This window comes from Gadus morhua, chromosome 1, assembly GCF_902167405.1.
Source record: "Gadus morhua chromosome 1, gadMor3.0, whole genome shotgun sequence".
In the NCBI taxonomy this organism is placed as follows: Eukaryota; Metazoa; Chordata; class Actinopteri; order Gadiformes; family Gadidae; genus Gadus; species Gadus morhua.
In genome coordinates, this window is record NC_044048.1 from 12,522,544 (window position 1) to 12,543,620 (window position 21,077).

Here is a 21,077-nt window from a genome sequence, read left to right on the forward strand (position 1 = left end):
GCAAAGTACAGTGATTGATATTGACGTTATTTCGTTAAGTCCCCTTCCTGCTAACTGGGAGGGTCTTAATCGTACATATTGTAACTGTAAATATTTTGTTCATAAAGAAATGCAGGATATGTTTTACCAGAAGCAGCTGGAGCCGGGTCTTTCTTGGTTGGCTGACTGTGATTGGGTCTTCTCTGGGGTTCCTCACTGAAGCCACTCCCCTCTGGTCTCTTCCCCCGGCCTGCCTTCAGCTTCTCCTCCACCTTGGTCATACCTAAACACACACACACACACACACACACACACACACACACACACACACACACACACCACACACACACACACACACACACACACACACACACACACACACACACACACACACACACAAAAACACGCACACACACATACACAGGAAAGTGACCAAATAGGGATGAGTTTAGATATTAATAATAAATGAAAACACCATTGAAAAAATTAACAAAAGCAACAGATAAAGTTGCACTGGGTTGAAGTTTTTCTGACATGGATAAATAAAAAGGGAGAGATGAAGGTAGGGAGAGAGGAGGATGGAGAGGGAGAGAGAGAGAGAGATTTGAGGTCATAAGTGCAGGACTCAAAACGTTTTTAATGATGCTGACATAGAGAGAGACAGAGGCAGAGAAGGGTGCACAGTGATTCACTCATCCATTAAGCAGCATATGAAACCCCTCTGAAGTTGGCATATGAAAAGGCAGAGCCACTGTTGAGAGTTTCATCATAAAAAGAAGACTAATATTTTTACTACTAGTAAACTCCTTTGGCTTCTCAATATATTCAGCAGTCCATTAATTATAGAAAAGAAGCCTGATGGGGCCCATTGTATCAAAGACCCACAAAGGTGCATCAAATGGCACCAATTTGTCCTTTGTTTGTCCAAACCCATTTGTACACTTGACTTGCCTTTCAGGCCAAATGTTCCTGAGATGGAGGGCTGCTCGCCGGTGAACTTCTTGGGTGTTTTCTGTTTCCGTCCTGGCTCGAAAGGAGAACAAAGAGCAAGGGATGGTCAAACACACACCGTGGCACCGCAACGACCCGCAGTCCACACAGCTTGGGGGTCCGGCAGCGGAGCGTGCTTCATTATCTTACTATGCTTCATCCGCTCGGGGTCTTCGTCCAGGAAGGGGGGCGGCAGGCTGCCTCCCTCGCTCTCGCTGCCCCCGTTGTCGGACGAGGTGCTCGGGGAGCGCTCCGACTGGTGGGACTGGGGCTGGAGCACCGGCTGGGGCGCGTGGACGACCGGCAGGGGGGCCTGGCTGTGGACGTGGGGCTTCCGCTCGCCTCGGTGTGGGGGCAACTCGCCGTTGTGAGAGGGCGTGGACGCTTCGTGGGTCTTTTTCACTTTGAAGAACACCGGGGAGGGTGGGCTGTTCTCCATGGGCCTGGATGTCATCCGATACAGGGAGGAATGTAGACGTCATTAGAGATGTGCATGAGGGAAGGCTAGTGTAGAGGCAAGGATGTTTGACTCCCAGACAAATGGTACTGGGTTTGATGCCCAATGTCTTTAGTCTAACTGTGGGCAGCCTTGGGCAAGATGTCGAAGCCCCTACCTGGTCGTTAATGATTGAAATCTCGGTATTCCCTCTAAGGTCTGGTGTCAGTGACATATATATTTTTTATCAGGATTACCTCTTCTTGGCATTGGCCTTGAAAGGGGTCTTCTGAAGCTTGGGCTGCTCCCCCTTGGGCTCCACGCTCACCCTGTCTGGGTGGTTCCACAGCGTGTGCTTCTGCAGGCGCACCTTTGTGGCAAACACCGCCTCGCAATAGGGACAGCTGTGGCTCATCTTCTCTGATAGAGGGGCCTGGTGCACACACACAAAGAGAGAGAGAGAGAGAGAGAGAGAGAGAGAGAGAGAGAGAGAGAGAGAGAGAGAGAGAGAGAGAGAGAGAGAGAGAGAGAGAGAGAGAGAGAGAGAGAGAGAGAGAGAGAGAGAGAAAGAGTAAGAGTAAGAGAAAGAGAAGGAAAAACAGTAACATCAGTCCCTTCACCGTTTCTGTAATACTCTTACAGTAGAAAATAGCAAGTCATATCAAAGTCACATACAGATTTTTTTTACTACTGCATGTCAATTAGCACAACATTTGTAGTTTGAGCTTTACTTCCCCGAAAGCAACATAAAACTATGAATGGACTTCACGCTTCTTCCAGGGTTGGGCATAATCGGGCTCTGTGACTCACCCCCTGGCAGCGCTGGTAGTGGTACTTGACGCCATAGATGCTGGGAAACTCTAACCAGCAGCCCGAGCACGGACACTTTACCCTGGAGCGACGCTTAAACTCTTCCTTCCACTGTACTATCATATGGGCCTGCTCCGGGAAGGAACAGAGACAGGAATGTACCTGTAGTTGACTGCTGTACCGCAGGCACACTCACACAATCTGCCCTGGAGATACAGTCAAAATGCCTGTGGCATGCTCTTAAAGTCAAGTAAAAGTAGCCGCTGGTTGCAGGCGATGAGTATATTTGGCATGATATGAGATGGATGAGATATATGAGACTATTTGATTTTAAAATCATTTTGAGAAAATAATTTTGGAATGCTTTTTTTCTTTAACTATGGATTTGTATTGATATTTCTCAACTGTTTGTAGCTTTCAGAAATCGGATCCTTTAACTCCAGTAGAGTTGATGATAACAATAAAAATATCAAAATCAATACTCAATACTGTAAATTATCTTTCTAGTCGGTATTTCTCGTTATCTACAAAGCATCGATGTACAATGTTCCTGAAGTCAAGTCCAGGAAAAAGAGACATACTCACAGGGATACTCCTGAGTTCCTGAACGTCCACTTTAGGACGACCTTTCCTCTTCCCCTCGAATGACTCACCGCACAAAGTACCTGGGAAGGGGAGAGAGAGAGTGAGAGAGCGAGAGAGAAAGAAAGAGAGAGAGAGATAATTAGTCAAGAATACCGTCATCAATTAATTATAACGGAGAAAGATTCATCACTGAAGCAACGACTGCGTCAAACCGGGATGCCCTAGAGAAAAGCACCTTGAATACCACTGGAAAAACAAATCTCTACCTTTATATTCAGCCTACCTTCATATTTCATTCAATGATCCATGGTCTTTTTAAAAATACAGCCTCACGACCAAGAACAAAGTGCTGAAGGTGCCCACGATGCTAGCATTTCAACAGGGATACCTCATTACAGAACACAGATGTGGAACAAGTGAGAGACCGGGTGCATATTAGTGAATAGTGAGTCGTGTCAGGGAACCGGCTTAGCGCTGGAGTATGAAATGGAAAGAAAGAGGGGGAGAGGGGAGTGAAAAGGAGAAAGAGAGCGATTGAGAGAGTAGATACAGTGGTGTGCTGAGCCAGATAGATCAGCTATAAATCAAACGGTGCCGGGTTGAACCTCTGACACAGCGCAGAGGACGCACTGCCTCCCTCTATCTCTCTCCGTCCATCTATCTATCTCATTTGTGGCCTTGTGTTTCCCTCGCCACAGCCTATGCCTTCAATCACCCTTTGTATTTCTCGTTTCCCTACTTCCCTGTTCTCGTCCAACTGCTCTGTGTAAGGAAATACGTTGATATGTGTGTGTGTGTGCGTGTGTGTGTGTGCGCGTGTGTGTCTGTGTGTGTGTGTGTGTGTGTGTGTGTGTGTGTGTGTGTGTGTGTGTGTGTGTGTGTGTGTGTGTGTGTGTGTGTGTGTGTGTGTGTGTGTGTGTGTGTGTGTGTGTGTGTGTGTGCGCAGACACTCACACACACACACACACACACACAATCACCCCGCCGCCTATAAGGACTGGCAGCCCGCTGGCTCATTACCGTTCTCTTCTCCGCTGCAATTAGACCTCTGCACTATCAGCCCTCTGCTCCACTTATTATCTACCCTGCTACCAGGAGGAGAAGAAGACCGAGAGCTTTGGGAGGAGGGAGGAGGGAGGAGAGAGAGAGCGTGTGGGAGGGAAGAAGAGAGGGAGAGAGAGAGAGAGAGAGAGAGAGCGAGAGACGGGGAGGGGAGGAGGAGGAGGCTGACAAAAGCGAAGAAAGGAGATGAAGCCGAGTGTGGAAGCTGAGTGAGGCAAATGTAGAGGTGGATAGCTCGGCTGTGTGACCCAGCAGTATTCTGAATGGGCGACGCCGCAGGTTAGAACAGCCACCGCAAAATTCATAATGTGGATAATGTTACATGTGATGTACATTTTTTTTAACAACCCTCGCTTTAGTATGACATCAGCAGCCGAAGCAGCAGCAGCTTTTGGGGAGAAAATGGGAAAGACATTTAGGCAATCTAAGACTATTAGATCTACAACGTCTCAACCGGAACTATGTGAACAACCTAAAAGAAGGCATTGAGAAGATTTCTATTGAAGTGTAAAACAGCATCAGCCTCCCATTGAATTTCCCACGTGCTTTACAATGGCTGGAACATTTTTCAACATGTTAACTCCCACATACTCTTTGATAGACAGGAAAACACAGTGTTGTTTACTGGGGGGCCGATGACAGTGAGCCTAAATCTAGATCACAGCACTGTGCGATCCAGCGAGGATTATGAAAAGGTTAAAGGGTTTTCCATCAAATAAATGAATAGATTTTGTGTTAGCATGGGCTCTTAGAAGAGGAAAAAAAGGGAAAACGGTTTGTGTTGGCTAAGGGATTTCATCTAGTGACCGAACATCTCCCTGTGGACACATCCACAATCTAACATGTTCACAACTGACCAGTTCCCCTGATTCCTTTGCACTTTTTTAAACACCAAAGCTCAGGCAATACCTCTCACTCTCCCTTGTCTTTTTTTATTTGTATTTCTTTATTAAGCCAGAGCTGTGTCGGTTTTAATTGTTGTTAATAGTTGGTTTCCTCATTCCTCCTGTCAGTCATGTGTGTGATGTTTTTACTTTGCACTTAAGTTAGGCCTTAGTAGATTTCAGAGAAGAATAGAAGCCATTGAAAAACAGAGTATCAATGTGTTAGAGGGCGATTCGGAGCACATATGCTTATAAATACGCACAATAAAAAATCGCTGAGACGTGTGTGTGTGTGTGTGTGTGTGTGTGTGGATGCGTGCGTGTGCATGTGTGTGTGCGATGTGCGGTGTAGAGATATGAGTGCATTAATATTCTCCGAGGCGACTAGAGCGTTTCTATATTAGCTGTCTGGGCAGCAGCTGGAGAGGTGATACAGCCGACGAAGCTCTTGTGCCCCGGAGGAAATTGAGCATGTATTCTAATTCCTGTCTTGGAAAATAAAAGGTCTTGTGAAAAAAAAAGTATAATTAATTAATTCTGCTCTTGGGGAAGATACAGTCCTGTTGCTATGGAAATGGGCTTGAGTTGACTTAGTAACTGCTATCAGAGGTCCGTCTTTTATGTGCACAACAATTAGGCAGTCGGGAATAACGCACACACACACACAAATACGCGTGCACGCAAACAAGCGCACACCGGCTCAGGTGAGGATACAAACTGCCCAGCGTGCTATTTTTTTAGGTTGCGATACAAAACTAACGCAAACGCTGGATTATTTTTAACTGATAACCGTTTGTCGTTTATTCAAAACAGGTTTGCTTCGTGTGGCACAGCAGCAAGATCCCAGTGCCATGTGAGCCGCACTGTTCCTCCGAAAACAAAGCAAGCTTATTGTATCTTTTCTAAATCCCCCCCCACCTCCCCCCTGCCCCCCTCCCCTTCTCTTCTCTTGCACACGGCCTGGCAGATAATACAGCTGTTTGACCGGTATCACATTATGGCTGCCTACCAGCTGTCTGCAACAGTTGCTCGACACTGGGAACACTGAAGAGATGGTGGAGGGAGAGGGATTGAAAAACGTGGAGAAAAGTAGAAAGATCTGGCCAGAAAAGGAGAGAGCGAATGGTGGCAAGGAGAAGAGAAAGGGAAGAACGGGAGGGAAAAGAGAAAAGAGTAGAGGGAGAGAGATTTGACCACGAGCTGCTAATGATCTCAGATAACCTCAGAGCTCCAACTGCTCCCCAGGAGTGCACGTGTAGACACACACACACACACACACCAGACACACACACACACACACACACACACACACACACACACACACACACACACACACACACACACCAGACACACACACACACACACACATACACACACACACACACACACACACACACATACACACATACACACACACACACACACACACACACAAACATACTTGTGAGAACAGAGAACAAGTCGTTTGTTTTCCTTGACAAACACACACAGGAGCCTTTGTCTCCATCTCCAACATAGCAGACACACACACACACACACACACACACACACACACACACACACACACACACACACACACACACACACACACACACACACACACACACACACACACACACACACACACACAAACAAACACACACACACGCACGATATAGGCACCATCAAACAATTCCATGTAAATATAGCACTGAGTCACAACTTCCTCAAACACGAAATACAATGTCTGGAGAAAGCAGCACGTCGACACAGCAACGGCCAAATCTGATTGTAAAAAGCAAATCAGAGTGTGCAAAGGGCAGGAGGATCTCCTGGGCTAGCTTTCTTACAGACTTGCCGTGTCTAAAATCACTCTACCTTACTCCTGTCTCTATTCTCCTGTCAAACACGTCTCCAATCCTCTACCTCGCCTCCACTATCGCATTCTCTTTAAGGGAGCTTTAGCACCAGGCATCTCCACACTTTTTTAATGCTCGCACCTCTTTCACCCTGTTCTCCCCTCTCTCTTTTCTACGGTCACACACACACACACAAACAAACAAAAAAACAGATACCTGTCGGTAGACACCTACACAGTTCTATCCCATAATATACATACCAGTCTTTGAAGACGTCCCCATAATCCGCTCGTAGTCGGGTGTGGGACCAGACAGTTAGTGAGCAGCAGAGACGACTGACAGAACACTGCTGCTACCCAGACACTGGCTCACTGAAGGAAAAACACACTTTCTATTTCTGTCCCAGAGTGTATCTCTCCCTCCCTCTCCCCCCTCTCTCCCCTTCATTCTCACACAGGCTTTCTCTATTTGAATATCTGTTCATCGCTCTGTATACAATTCACTGCACTGATGTGCACCTGCACGCAAACATATTTATTCCACTCTCATACAATTCTTGCCTTCCTAAAAATGAGACAGGTGGCTCCCATAACATATTTCAATGAATTGTAAATGCACTCTTCATTTCAATCCTCATCCTCCCCCTAAATTTTGGCCAACAGAGAACCAAGTATCCGGTGGCACTTTAATTTTCACTCACGTTAGTTAAAGGTGTACTGAGCAAATTTAAATAGGCATCGCGATGGAAGCTTGAATGCTCTTCATGGCTCCAGTGCAGAGTAAGCTAGCAACCCTTCAGAACAAGCTAGCAGCCCTAGCAGAACATCTTACCAGCCATAGCAGAACATGTTAGCAGCCCTAGCAGAACTGGCTAACAGTCATAGCAGAACATGCTAGCAGCCATAGCAAAACAAGCTAGCAGTCCTAGGAGAATGAGCTAGCAGCCATAGCAGAACAAACTAGCCGCCATAGTAGAACATGCGAGCAGCCCTAACAAAACAAACTAGCTTCCCGAGTAGAGCGAGCTAGCATCCCGATTAGAACGAGCTAGCAACCCTAGCTGAACCTGAGTGTTTACATCTCACAGTGTAAACAAGTCATTCACCTTCCACTCTACAACTAATATAAACTGTAAGTGAGTGCTCATCGCCAAACCATGGTGGTAGTTAGCAGATAAATAAGATCAAGCTTTGTGTACCGATAGAGAAAGCAAAGGGGGCGCTTCTTAATGTGTGAGCACCATACATCAAGAATGATTTAACATTGATTGATTAGGCAACATTTGTACGCAGCTATATAATCAATAAGACCCAAGTTTGAATAATCATGTTCATAATCAATTTACTATTACACTTTAAGTGTCCTGATATTGCTCTGTTTATTATTGTTGCTTTATTTTAATTATTTAGCAGAGTTTCTTCTAGACACTCCCAATTTGTTTTCACTACAGGTAATGGTAAGGGTTTATACATACATACATATATATTTGCACTACTTACAACACGCCATGCTCACCTAGAAGAAGAACCAAAAACGACATACATACATACATACGCATCTCATCTATCATAGCAGCCGTAAGCATATGGTTGGTGCAAGTACTTTGTTCTCTCTGGAGCAGGCTACCACAGAGAACCAAATATGTGCATGCTTCTACTTAACTGCGTTAACTCACTACATGAATTACCGAATTGCACAAACTGTGGGATGATTTATATGCCCATTTTCGTCTGAGAAAGGGGTCCTGTGAGTCAAATATAACAGTGCACGATCCTGGGGGCCAAGGCTTCACCGCTCTTAGGAAATGTATTCTAGCATCGGTGGTTGCCAAGCAGCATGTTTAAGTAGACCCCATTCGCTACAAGTGACTATGTTTATGCTAGGCTTTAAGACTTTAGCCTAGTTATAACATTATTATGATATTGTTTCCACAAAAGGATAGCCTAGATATTTGGAAAAGTACTCTGTACTATTGAAATCATTCCATGCAAATAGCCTTCAAAATTATCATCATGGGTATCACCTAAAAAATAGTCTTGGCGTACTAAAGATAGAAATCACTCCTTGATTATAATAAAGGCTTAAACAGGCACCCAGGGCAGCTTTGGGTAAAGAATATCCATACCACCTCATGTCAGAGTATCTGTTTACAAGCCTCCCTAAATGCCCCTTGAAACTGCTTAATCGACACAAAAGGCCAGAGCACCAAGGTCCCTCCTGCATGATCTGGTGACTAACAATACTGCCACAGCCCCTTCAGACGCACATCGATTTCCCACCCTGCAACCCCGGCCTCATGCTTCATACTATCGGAAACCCGATCTATCGCCTGGTGCTCAGTTGGCCCACAGCCAGTGCTATGTTTGCTGTCCCCCCAATCACAACAGCTTTCGGTGAATGGCCACATATGTGACGGTCTTTGTGGCTGCCTGGGCAACTCATAGGCAAGCGGATAAAACACATCAATCCTAGCTAACGGGTGACGTTGTTCACGCTGCTGGACGTGTTCCTGCCACTATACGGGCGGCTCACAGTGCGTCGCCGTTGCTCGCTGCCAGTGTAATCAAGGAGAAGTGCTCCACTGAGCCCGGTTGTCACATACGCCATAAGCTCTTCTATTTTTATGCAAGTGGTCTATTTTCACATGCAAAAGTGCTCCCATTGGCACAACACAATTCATCATATAGCGTGTAGATTGATCCAATGTACAACTATTAAATTTGTCTAAGCCTAGTTAATTTATATTCAGTATTAAGTAGACCATTTAAGTTTACCGTTGGAATTTTCCCTTTGTTTAAAATGAATGACGATTTTCTTTTGTGCCAGGATGTCATTTGAAACCCTATGCTGGTGTAATGAGACATTTGCAGTCTTTCCTTAAAAAAATAACCTAAAAAGGTTAATTGAATGCAATAATTTCTGTTTTTTTCTCACATGTGTTGGGACAGAATCTGAACCATTCTAAAAGAGGGCCTCATGAAAGCTAAAGAAAAAAGTATCTTTAAATTAGAATTTCTGCATGTGGATTTGTCTGAATACTGAAAAACAGGCCTCTTTATATAAGGGATTAAATAAATGTGCCAACAAGACACATGTTCCATGTGGTCACAGTGCACATGAGGGACAGGCAGACAATACCCCGCCCCCAGACTGTCAACAGTGGCTCACCCATACACATTCTCTATTTTCCACATACCTACTAAATAAACGACTAACTCCTCTTTGACACCAGGACGCAGCCACATGGTTTGAGAAACCCGCCACAATTCAATTCCCTTCCAAAGCAAACATTCCGTGGAATGCCGTCAATTATAGATTTTGGCATTTCCCCGTGCTGGGGCACGAAGGCGGAGGCGAGCTGAAGGATGTCGGACGTTGCAGCGGGGAGGGTGGTATGAAGGTGGCAGTAAAAGGGACTTTAAGGGCGCGCTGAATCACTGCTGCTAATAATACAGCACAATGCTTGAGACGAGAGAGAGAAACAGTGGCAGCGGCACCCGAAGACAAACAGAGTGAGATGGAATGATGGATCAGAGCGGTGTGACAGTTATGTGTTGAGACAGAGCTGAGGGGATAGAGGGAACCGGCTGAAGAAATGGAGAGAGAACCGGATAGAGGAACAGAGAGCACATAAAAACTCAGTCAGAGATAAGACCTGCAATGGGAAGAACGTCTACTGTGAATCAGTAGACATTTGATAGCTCTGTCAATATCTGACCACGAGCAGAATCATTTTTGACCACACATAACCACATACTCAGAGAAACAAACGCAAAGCCCAAGAAAATCTAAAACTAGCAAGGTTTGCAGCAATACTTTACCATACGCATGTAACCCTTCTAGACTTCATTCTGACAGGCACAGGATCTGCTTTGCCCTTGTGCCAGACTGACAAACAAACCGGGTCTCCTGAGGAATGTGTATGCTATAGTCCTGCATCTCTGACCCCCCACAGGTACACTGGGTTGCTGCCTAGCTCATCAATACTTTAGGTTTTGTATTACTGCTTGTGGACGGACGACTATTCATCGTTGTCCCAATACTGTTATGGGCTGCTAGAGGGTGGGTGGAAGAATGATGAGGGGCCCAATAAATGGAGAGAGTGAGGGACGGACAGACAGCCAAGAAGAATAAAGAGGGAGAAAATCACACAGACCACATTTTTGATTTGCAGATTTTTGGTGTAGCATGATGCTGGTGTAACACTTTGTTGATTTCCTTAAAAAAACAAAAACAACTAGTAGTAGTACTTCCTATTCACATGTCATAACCTCTCGGGAAACCAATTGACAGAATGATACCATGACAGAAGGAAATTGTGTAAGTGCATGAACTTATTTAACAAAACTATAGATACAACAAATTAGGTACTATCTGTTACAAAAAGACAGGGCATGAATAATAGGAGTTAACTTGAAAGGGAAACATGTTGTTACCTTAGTGAACTGAACTTCAGGTTCAGTGAGTTCCAGTGAGCTCCAGGCTGATGATTAACACAGAATTTCTTCTCTTTAGCTATATGTCACAGGCTCAAGTCACAGCAGTAATATTAAAGAGAAAAACCACGAGGAGGTAGTAGGGTTAGTAGGGTTGGCATTGTTTCTAGTTTCATATTGTCCAATCATGGTTATTCTAACATCACCAATATAAGACCCAAACACCAATATACGACCCGATCGCCAGGGAGGCGGCGCCGGAGGGGCTGGGTGAGTTACATCAACTGCAAATAATACATTTTGAAAAAAAGATATTCAAGCATACATTTTTTTTTTATAACAATGTCTCCTCTATCAAACAACGGCTCCCTTCATTGGTGTGGCACTATCTCAGCATAACACAATCCAAATGATGTCCTTAACGTTAACTTCCCTTATGGAGCAGAGTTAATGGAGCGGGTATATGGAGAAATTAGATGCTGGATGAGACCTCCATGGAAGAGACAGCAAAACTGGTTTTAAAACTCTCGTCTTTAGTTCTGATCAGTGTCCCTCGTGCTGAATGTCCATCTAAGCAGGTGGACATACTACATCACCAGAAACCTCTTTCAGATTTCAGAGATAATTTGTTATAATAAAAGTTAAAAGAATGTTACTCAGACTACTAATACTATTTCCTCATTCATCGCATATTTAGTGGAAGATATCTCAAAAATGTTTCACCGCTCTCTCACTCACGTTTGTTGCTTGATATTAGCCAAATTAGTCCAGGAGGGTAAACAAATTATTTTCAAATAACTTTTAAAACATGTGTCACTGCAAAACACTGGATATTGCAATGTCCTGTTTTGCCGAATGTGCACATTCTACATTCTGGCGTAATGCAACATTTGGCAAAGGACAAAGGACGTTTCAGAGGTTTTGCAGGCAAATTGTGTTAAAAGTAATATTTCCAGGGAGGCTACACACTACCTTTAGACAGAGTTTACCTGCGCTCTGTATATAGAGTATCTTCTGATAGTCAGTCAGTTGAAATCGCCTTAACATCGACGTATAAAACAACAATTGTCGATCAATCCTTCAACTGTCAATATACGATTAGATCTCCATCTGGCACAGGCCCAATTGACAGTCATTGGTTGTACAGTGTACTAGGAACTAATTCTGTGTCCTTTTCAATGATTCATGGGATGATTGATAGAATATGATAATAATTCCACTTGCACATACAAATGGGAAACATTCAATGTCTTTTGTATGTTTTGTGTTGTAGTGCAAATGTATCTTTCAGTGTTTGACGACAACATGGTCCAGGGATTATCTAGTGTTTCGGCCAAAAGAATCAGTTGAATGCTCTTCAGAGATCTTAAAAACCTCATAATCGCTCTTAACCCCACCCACTGGCAACGGTACACTCTAAGCTTCACTAAAAGCTCGGAAAAGCCTTGGTAATGAGACACACAACTTTATGGCCAAACAAGGCATAACAAACTACCTGATATGCAATTCTTTCTTTCACATTGTGCATATGCTAGGGCCTTTCCACACGCCTACTGAAACACTGATATGGCTAGTAGACCTATACTTATTCACGGGTCAAAGCGTCAAAGAGAAAGAGAAACAGCTCACCACGGAGACCAACAAGCAGAGCCAACAAGTGTCTAATTACCTATGAAAGTCCCTTAAAATCCAGCGGCCAATATCTCAACAAATCTACATGCATAAACGTGTACGCATACACATTCAAACACACACACACACACACACACACACACACACACACACACACACACACACACACACACACACACACACACACACACACACACACACACACACACCACACACACACACACACACACACACACACTCAATGACCCTTTGACCTACGGCAATGTCATCTTCAGAACACAATCCAAGGATAGTCATTTTAAACACACACACATAAAGAGACACATATGTACAGAGAAAATACACAAAAACAGCAACCAGCCGAGCCATGGTGTTTAGTTATTGTAAACTTTATTCTATTTTTTAGGGGGGAAGATAATAGTGTACTTATTTAAGGTTTATCAAACACCATAACTATGGTTTGGTAAACATTTTTAGATGTTTTCTATGCATGTTTGTCAATACATTCTAGGGTTGGGCAATCGTCTACAAGCTTCTCCATCGTCCGATAGCGCCCCCTAACGATCGCCGATAGTCGATACTATCGGGGGGGGCATCTTTATAATAATTTTATAATATTAATCATTTATAATGATTTATCACTTTGAAAAAAATCGCGGTTTTATTTTTCGATTTTTTTCTTAAAAACGAATACAATGGTCTTCCCCTTGGACCAGCGTGAGCCTCCCCTGATTTAAGTTTCGATGCGTCGGCACCGGCGGTGCTGTCATGATGACACACGCTGATGACACACAGCTCGTAGCTGTGTTCGAAATCGTTCCCTATCACGGATATAGTGCACTATATAGGGTGCTCGCTATTTTGTAGTGTTGTTCGAATTCTCACTGGTTAATTTCATGCCCTATATGCACTTAAAATAACTAAAAAAGGTGAGTGTACATATGATGTTCCCTACGTGGTGTTACTCCCATATACCACAATGCAATGCAGTCGTGTTTTTCCGGAGGAGAAGAAGAAGCTCAATAACCGCAAGCGGCGAAAACGACTACATTTAATGATGGAGTCTCCGGCTTTCGTTTAGAAATATCAACAATTTATTTGGGATTTAACAAGAAAATGAAACATTCAAAATTAATAAGAAAAACCTTGTTCAAGGAAATGTAACATTCTACATCAATACAACCTCCAGCTTTCCTCTAGAGTCTAGAGTGCCCGGTTTGTTTACACAATCTGGGCGCATCTGTCTGCGTCACACAAATACCCGGCGCATTTACTGACGCAAATGACGTTTAGAAATGTTCAGCGTAGTGTCCGAATTCTCGTTTGTTTGTTCCCAATGTAGTGCACTATATCATGAACACTATAGGGAATAGTGAGTGAGTGAATAGGGAACGATTTCGAACACAGCTCATGTACCACAGCTGTGACCCGGAAATGGTGCAGCGGGGTGTGATGTCATTTCGCCGTGCGAGCGGACCGGTAGGTTTCGAGCCCCTCCCCTCTCCTCTTGCAGCAGTGAGTGAATACGGCAGGTCAGCGCTACATAGTATGTTTTCCACCGGTGCCAGGTCATTTCAATTACAATTTGCGGTGCTTTTTAAGTTGAAAAAATAGCTACCACAGCGCTTTAAAAAAAAAAATATATATATATATATATATTAATTATTAAAATATAATTATCGCCTTTTTATCGGCTACTTGAGACGATCGACGATGGAATCCATCTATCGTCGATAGTCGATAGAATCGACTATCGACGGCCCATCCCTAATGCATTCACTTTCTGTTTACATTGCTTTCTCTTATACAGGTGCACATGTGCGTGCACACACACATGCACGCACACGCACACACACACACACACACACACACACACACACACACACACACACATACACAAAGAGGTCATGTGCAGCCACCAACACTGTTGGGAACTCTCAATCCATCCTCATATGTGAATTTAGACTAAATTGCCCTAATAATACATTCCTTTCATATCATGGCGCATAGCATATTCACTTTAACGATCAAATTAGGGATTATCTTGAATTGGTAGAATTACTCATCATTAAAGGTTGGGTATGGGATTTGCGAAAGGCCAGCAGATTTTGAAAATACACAACTCAAATGGTCCTACCCCCTCTCCTTCAACGCTGACTCTGACTCCACCCATTCCAAGTACCTGCTGGACGCGCAATCATGCACGAGCGCGAACACAGATGCGCGAGAGCGAGCCAGGCTAGCGTAGGTTTTCGTTAAACAACATGGCAACATTAAAAAAAACAACATGGTGGTGGCGTCTGCCATGGAAATTGTCTTCTACTGCTAGGTCCAAATGTGGATTAACTAGTTCCAGTAGCTACCGCAGGATAACAACAAACAGGAACTTGCTCTGGGTCACAAGCTCTGGGTCACGAGTACTGCACGAAGGGGTCGCGCGCGGGGTGCGGGGGAGGGGGAGTGCAGTACGACCGCTTGATTGGCGTACTTACTGTCCAATGCAACTCGGTGGCTCTGGAAATCATTGGCTGGAGTTTTTCGAGCCCTGCCCGTTCCACAGATGATTGACTTGTTTAATTTTCATGTCAGTACTTCTAACTCAGTGGCTGTAAGTGGGTTATGATAAGGATTTCAAGTAATTCTGCAAAAATGGCCAAAAAAGCGAATTCCATACCCAACCTTTAAAATCCTGCTTAAATTCTGCATCGATTCTGGTACACTTTCTGTTATGAAAAAAACTATATATTTATTTATTCATATTTTGAACAGTGGGGAGCTTAACACATAGGACAGTGTTATTGGCCTATTGAGAGTTGTGTGCAATGATGTATTTTTAGTTAGCCCTGAATTTGATAATGGCACCGTGGGGCAACTCGGGTGTGTTTTTGGCCAACTGGCCCTTGACAGAAATGATTTTATTTGGTATTTCGTATGGGCCCGATCTTCAGGCCCCTCTTCATTTAATAATGATTAAAGATAAAATTACAGCTGACACATTTTTATCAATAAGTATTTCAACTGTATTTGAACGTAACCAAACCAGGAATTTTAGAAGACATGAGACGGTACACAGAGCAACTGACTGACAAGCGAATCAATCGCCAGTGTCATTCATAGGCACCAACCCCCTTACTTTCAGCGGTGAAACTATAATAAGACCAAATCAGGGATCGATTTTGTACACAACAAATCCAGACGAATAACCCGTTGTTCATTGAGTGACAAAAGGGGAACTGTCAAACTTTCTATTTTCTGATACAAAAGAACTGCTTTATACGTGTCGTTTGATAAAAATGGCAGCTTACAACATTAACTGTCTCGCTGAAAAGTGTATGGAAAAGGTGGACCCTTAGTGTGATTGCTGTAGGATTTGCGTACATTTGTTCAATTGGAAACAATTACTTCAACGTTTTTCACAAAACGCATGTAAGAAGCAGTACTCTTTTTCTGTTTTAGAGAATATCCAAGTGTGACGGTCCCCTTTAACTGTAGAGAAACAAATCAAATGCGGCTGCAAGGTCAAACCTTCAAGGCAAAGACAGTGACGGTACACCGCAGATCCAATAGGTTTAGCAAGACAAGCATATAAACTGGCGGAAATACAGGAACTGCTCAATGTTATGCAACACTAAATACGACAATACTACAAGGCTAACAAGCTACTCATAAATACAACAAGACAAACCGCTCATGAATTGACCAAGACAAGGGAGTGCTATATCAAGGGTCTTCCCTGCAGAGTGGAAAGATAACTATTCCACTCTCTTCCACATTGTCATTGCTGTCTTGCAAAACAACTTATTTTTCTGTCTCAAAATAATGAGAAGCAAACAAGCATTGACACAAACTTTTGCATACACATATTGACACACACACACACACACACACACACACACACACACGCACACACACAAACACACACACACACAATGCCATCTGCATGATTCTATCCATCCAAGAATCCTAAATACGAACCAGAAAACAAATTGAAGCACCTTATTCTATCTAGAGTCTGTACTAAGCACACAGAATTTAGAGGCCGCCTGCTAGCTACAAAAACAACCGGGTCATTATCAAAGCCCCACTTTTCCAAATGTGCCAGACTCAGTTAACAAAGGCATGATGACGATCCACTGGATATAGGATAGAAATATAATTCCCCAGTCCAGTTTTTCTCCCCCTAAAGTATTCCAACTTCCAACCAGATGGCCTGGGTTTTCCCCAACGTCGGAGCTGGCTGTTTGTTTGTTTGGTTTTCTCACTGTAATGCAAGCCGAGGGAAACATTTTTTATTTTCCACTGTGTTGAAGGCCTTAGGATCTTGGTTGAAGCTGTGGAACCAGTTATACCTTGGATACCATGTCTACCTTTGGATCAAACTCCCACCCATATCAACCACAAACGTCCAATTCTTCCTCCACATTTCTTCCGGGTGCTAGTATATTGGTCCAAACTGCCATTTGGTTACCCTGATATAAGGGTAACTATGCATTGTATTCACCTAACAACATCAAGTCGTTGTGTCACTCACCGTGTTTGTTGTTGTCTGCGCCTGCGGTGCTTTTGACAGCCTCTTGCGGGTGACCATGCTTTGGTGGCCGGCCCCTAGGGAGCCCTGAGGAGGATAGCTTCCCAAACCTGGAGCCACCCAGACTCTCCATGACCTTCCAACGCCAAGGGTGGGGGGGGGTCGGAAGTGAAGTGGGGGTCAGACAGACGGAGAAAAAGAAAATTACTATACAGATATTGCCGTGGGTCTCAGCTGCATCTCATCGATTATTTTATGGCACTGCCTGATAGAACATCATTAGAAAGGCCTGTCGATCGCAGTATATGACAGAACATTATTGCGCTGTAAATTCTGTGCCACTCATCCCTGGGCTAAATATGTTATTGGACAGGAGATGATCTGGGGTTGAGACACAGACGTATCATTTGAAGTGGTAATGAGGTCTTGACCTTCAATACAAATCAATACCCTCACGTACGTGCACACTCCATGTTCTGCCATTCAGAAGCTGGGATGGAGTGAAGAGAGGGCGGTAATAACTGAGGACATGCTTACTTTCCTGAGTCATCTGGAGGTACACATGCCTTCTTTATGTATTACAGTGTAGTAAAATGTAAAAAATAGTTCATTACATTAAATGTTTGTTGAAGGCATTAATTACTCTAGCTCCATCACTTCGTCGCAACGCAACTGATTGTTGTTCACTGTGGTTTGAGAAAGTCATGCATGCATCTATTATGCACTCTATGATTTAATCCACAACGAATCCTTGCAGACTGCAAACTATGCCTGACCCGTAATGCTTAACATGGGGCAGCCTATTAATATGATAGACGGACGGCATTTGTTGATTAAGATGTGATAAACAAACCAACATGCTTCCTCTTAGCAAACATTAATATATCCTCCTAAAGACCAACACCACACAAAAAGTCAAACATTAGAGACCTAAAGGACCTACAAACAGGCCACTATATTGCAGACTGGATGAGAAGGGATGTTCCCTCAAGGTTGCAGTGTACTGTACTCACAGTTGATTTGATGATGACCCAAAGTCAGTTGCACTCAGTGTTTGTTCCAAATCTGACATGACTTTTTATGGGAATGCAGAAACATCTAGTAGGGCGTCCTACACAGACTAGAGTTCATGCCCACATTCTGTACACAAAAGTCTCTTCCTGAAAACCTCCATGAAGTAACTTGTGCAGAGAAATGTATGCAGTTTCCTAGATGGCTAGGCTACTGTCCTTATATAAATCAGAACAACACACATTCATCTATAATCTAGATTATATATGTAGGCCACTCTGTAGTGGGAATGTGGTCACAACGTACGTGCGTGTCAAGAAAGCCACACCTACCTGAACTGTTGGGAGTCCCCCAGCACAGGCGGCAGGGCAGCCGGGTCACCCACGTGGGGGTCAGGCGATAGGCAGCTCGCAGTAGGCGTTTTCCTCAACGTTAAGTTACATGGCAATCACACACACACCTGCCGAGCTTCGCGGCACGCCGGTCCGGCTGGGTGGCTTTAAAAAGAGGCAGACAGTCGTCATTGTCGTCGTATCCCAGCGCTTTGAAAACGAGACAGTCGCGACAACCGAAAAGAGCACGGAAGGAGCGTATCAATAATAATTTATTTAAAGAGAATATAGCGGATACTTCACCCTATTACCGTTTCAGAATCGTACCCCTTCCCTGCATTAATATGTATACCGCCGTGAGACACGAGTCAGCTCCTCACGATTAAAAAATGACCACAAAAGAAAAGATATATCCAAATCATTGAGGGAAATATAAATACGGATGGTTTAATATAGGCAGTGAAGCAAAATGGCGACTTTATTACGAAGGAGGAGTAAAAAAAAAAATCCTTGCGCTGGCTGGAGCTAAAGGGAGGCACAAAAATATGTTTAGTGCAGTAATTTCGACGACTGCAAGACAGTTGCTTAGAGTAAGAGGAAGCAAAGCGAAGGAAAAGGTACAAAAACAAGAAATGCCAGGTCCTTGGGGTTCACTCTGACGGTCCTTACCTCTGGATTATTTCGTTGTTTTTTATATCGATATATCCCCTCTGCCGTGTACAGTACTACAGTAGTGTGTGTCGGGTCATGCGCGGATCCACTCCACCTTTGGCAGTTGCAACTCCAGTCTTAAGGCAACTTGCAAACTCTCGCGTTATTATTACCCACATCGAGCAGATAATATTAGTTGATCGGTCTAATAAACGCATTACTAAACCGTTTGATGCGGCTCCTTCCGACGTAACGGCGTTGGTTCATGACGAAAAAGGGTCAGCCTCAAATTTCTTAAATCAGCGTCAGAGAACTATTTTAATCTGCTATATCCGATCGTCGTGAATTCATCCACTCAGACGCCTGACCATATTTATCAGAGATGATGGATAGACCTATATAATTTAAACCTGATATACCCGTAACGATTGATTGTGACCGCCCTATTGTGGATTTTAGCCATTCATTGGTCTTGCCTATGAAAAAAAAAACGTCCTACGGGCTTAAGTCTGTTGACACGATGTCAGAAGTTGAAAACGATGCTGTTTTGATTGCTTTGCAGAAGGCACATGATGATGCATAGAAGTAGACTAAATGACAACATAGGAGCAAGGGATGTTCAGTATGATTAACCTACCAGCCTTTAACTGATAAATATAGGATGTGTGCGTGTGGTGTGTTTTGTGTGTCTGTGTTTATGCGTAAATTCGGGCGTATGTACGCGCACGTGTGTGCGTGGTCACCTATTTTTAAGTAGAATATATTTGCATATATGTCGTCTCGCACGTCATATGAAATTAGACGACATGGAGAAACATCCTCGATGAAGTATATATTGACCTTACAAATAATTATGCCATTAAAACAAGATTGTTTGACAAGTGCCGGCAGCGTGCCTACTAAAATATTTGAGTATATTTGAAACCCTGACCCTAACCCCTCAGAATAGTTGGTTGATTACGATTGTTGACAGTGCCAGTGGAAGTGTAGGCTCAGATGAATTAACCTCACACGACCAATTCACGGAATGAAAAGCAAAGTTCAATTGGTAGTAGATAGGTCTACCACCAGTAGGCCTAGGCTACCATGAACCACTTCCACAGTACATAAACGGATGTTGTATTTTTTTTTCTGAACAATCGAACCAAAAACAAAACAAGATATCCGTCTAAATGACAGAGATAGTAAGAACTTTTTAAAATTCCCCAAAGCAGGTTACGAAAAACCTCAAAGTACTCTCATGTCCCGCAAGGGGGCAGTGCTGTCTTTAAATATTGGCGTGACGGCGAACGAAAACTGGGTCCAAGGGCAGGCCTACAGACCCCTCATCATCATTAAATCCTGCGTGCTGCTCATTAGTGCCCCCATATGAAGTATTGAAGCTTGTCAGACGTTATTTTTTGTAAAGGCTGTTGATGACTGTTCACTTCTAGGCTACTCAAGATGACAGGTCTTCAATAATATGAAAACAACCAAGGCTCACCGATTCACAAATTCATTGTTTAATCTGGGATTAATAATGTGTTGCCTGGTCTTTATTTAAAACCACCGATTGAGCAATTTTAAAAAAGGTCTTGATATTGAAATGTGGCTGTAATAGATGCACTTTTACAGTCTGCCCTGCTGCCTCTTCCTCGAGGTGCACGCGTTTATCAGGTGCGCGGCTTTCTTCAAAGACTTCCTTCTCCTGGAAAGTGTTTATTGTTTACTTTCATCTTGTTAAATAAAACGATCACAGCCACTGGCATCAACACACACGACGATTAAAAAAATATTAAAATATTTAAAATATTTGTATACATTACTGGTAATAAAGCAAATAGGAAATGACGACATTGTAGACATCAAAATCACACGTCAACGCCTTGTGAAGAAGGTACATAGTCAACAACACCCTTTGTAT

At 43.5% G+C, this 21,077-nt stretch overlaps 1 protein-coding gene across 6 annotated transcripts in view; it reads right to left on the reverse strand.

Annotated features, from left to right (window-relative positions):
• Positions 1–19,618, reverse strand: part of znf512b (zinc finger protein 512B) — a 33,310-nt gene extending 13,692 nt beyond the window's left edge. The window contains exons 1-9 of one of the 6 annotated variants that reach the window (XM_030353554.1): positions 19,193–19,618; positions 18,524–18,688; positions 17,184–17,316; positions 2,801–2,880; positions 2,216–2,344; positions 1,663–1,838; positions 1,120–1,412; positions 931–1,008; positions 128–262 (exon numbers count right to left, since the gene is read on the reverse strand). In XM_030353554.1, coding sequence (XP_030209414.1) covers positions 128–262; positions 931–1,008; positions 1,120–1,412; positions 1,663–1,838; positions 2,216–2,344; positions 2,801–2,880; positions 17,184–17,313 — 1,021 coding nt within the window. In that variant the 5' untranslated portion in view covers positions 17,314–17,316; positions 18,524–18,688; positions 19,193–19,618. Of the gene's footprint in view, positions 1–127; positions 263–930; positions 1,009–1,119; positions 1,413–1,662; positions 1,839–2,215; positions 2,345–2,800; positions 2,881–6,844; positions 7,024–17,183; positions 17,317–18,523; positions 18,689–18,834; positions 19,144–19,192 lie in introns of those variants that run through there. The other 5 variants (XM_030353565.1, XM_030353557.1, XM_030353574.1 and 2 more) reach the window with 5 other exon arrangements.
• Between the last annotated feature and the right edge of the window lie 1,459 nt (positions 19,619–21,077).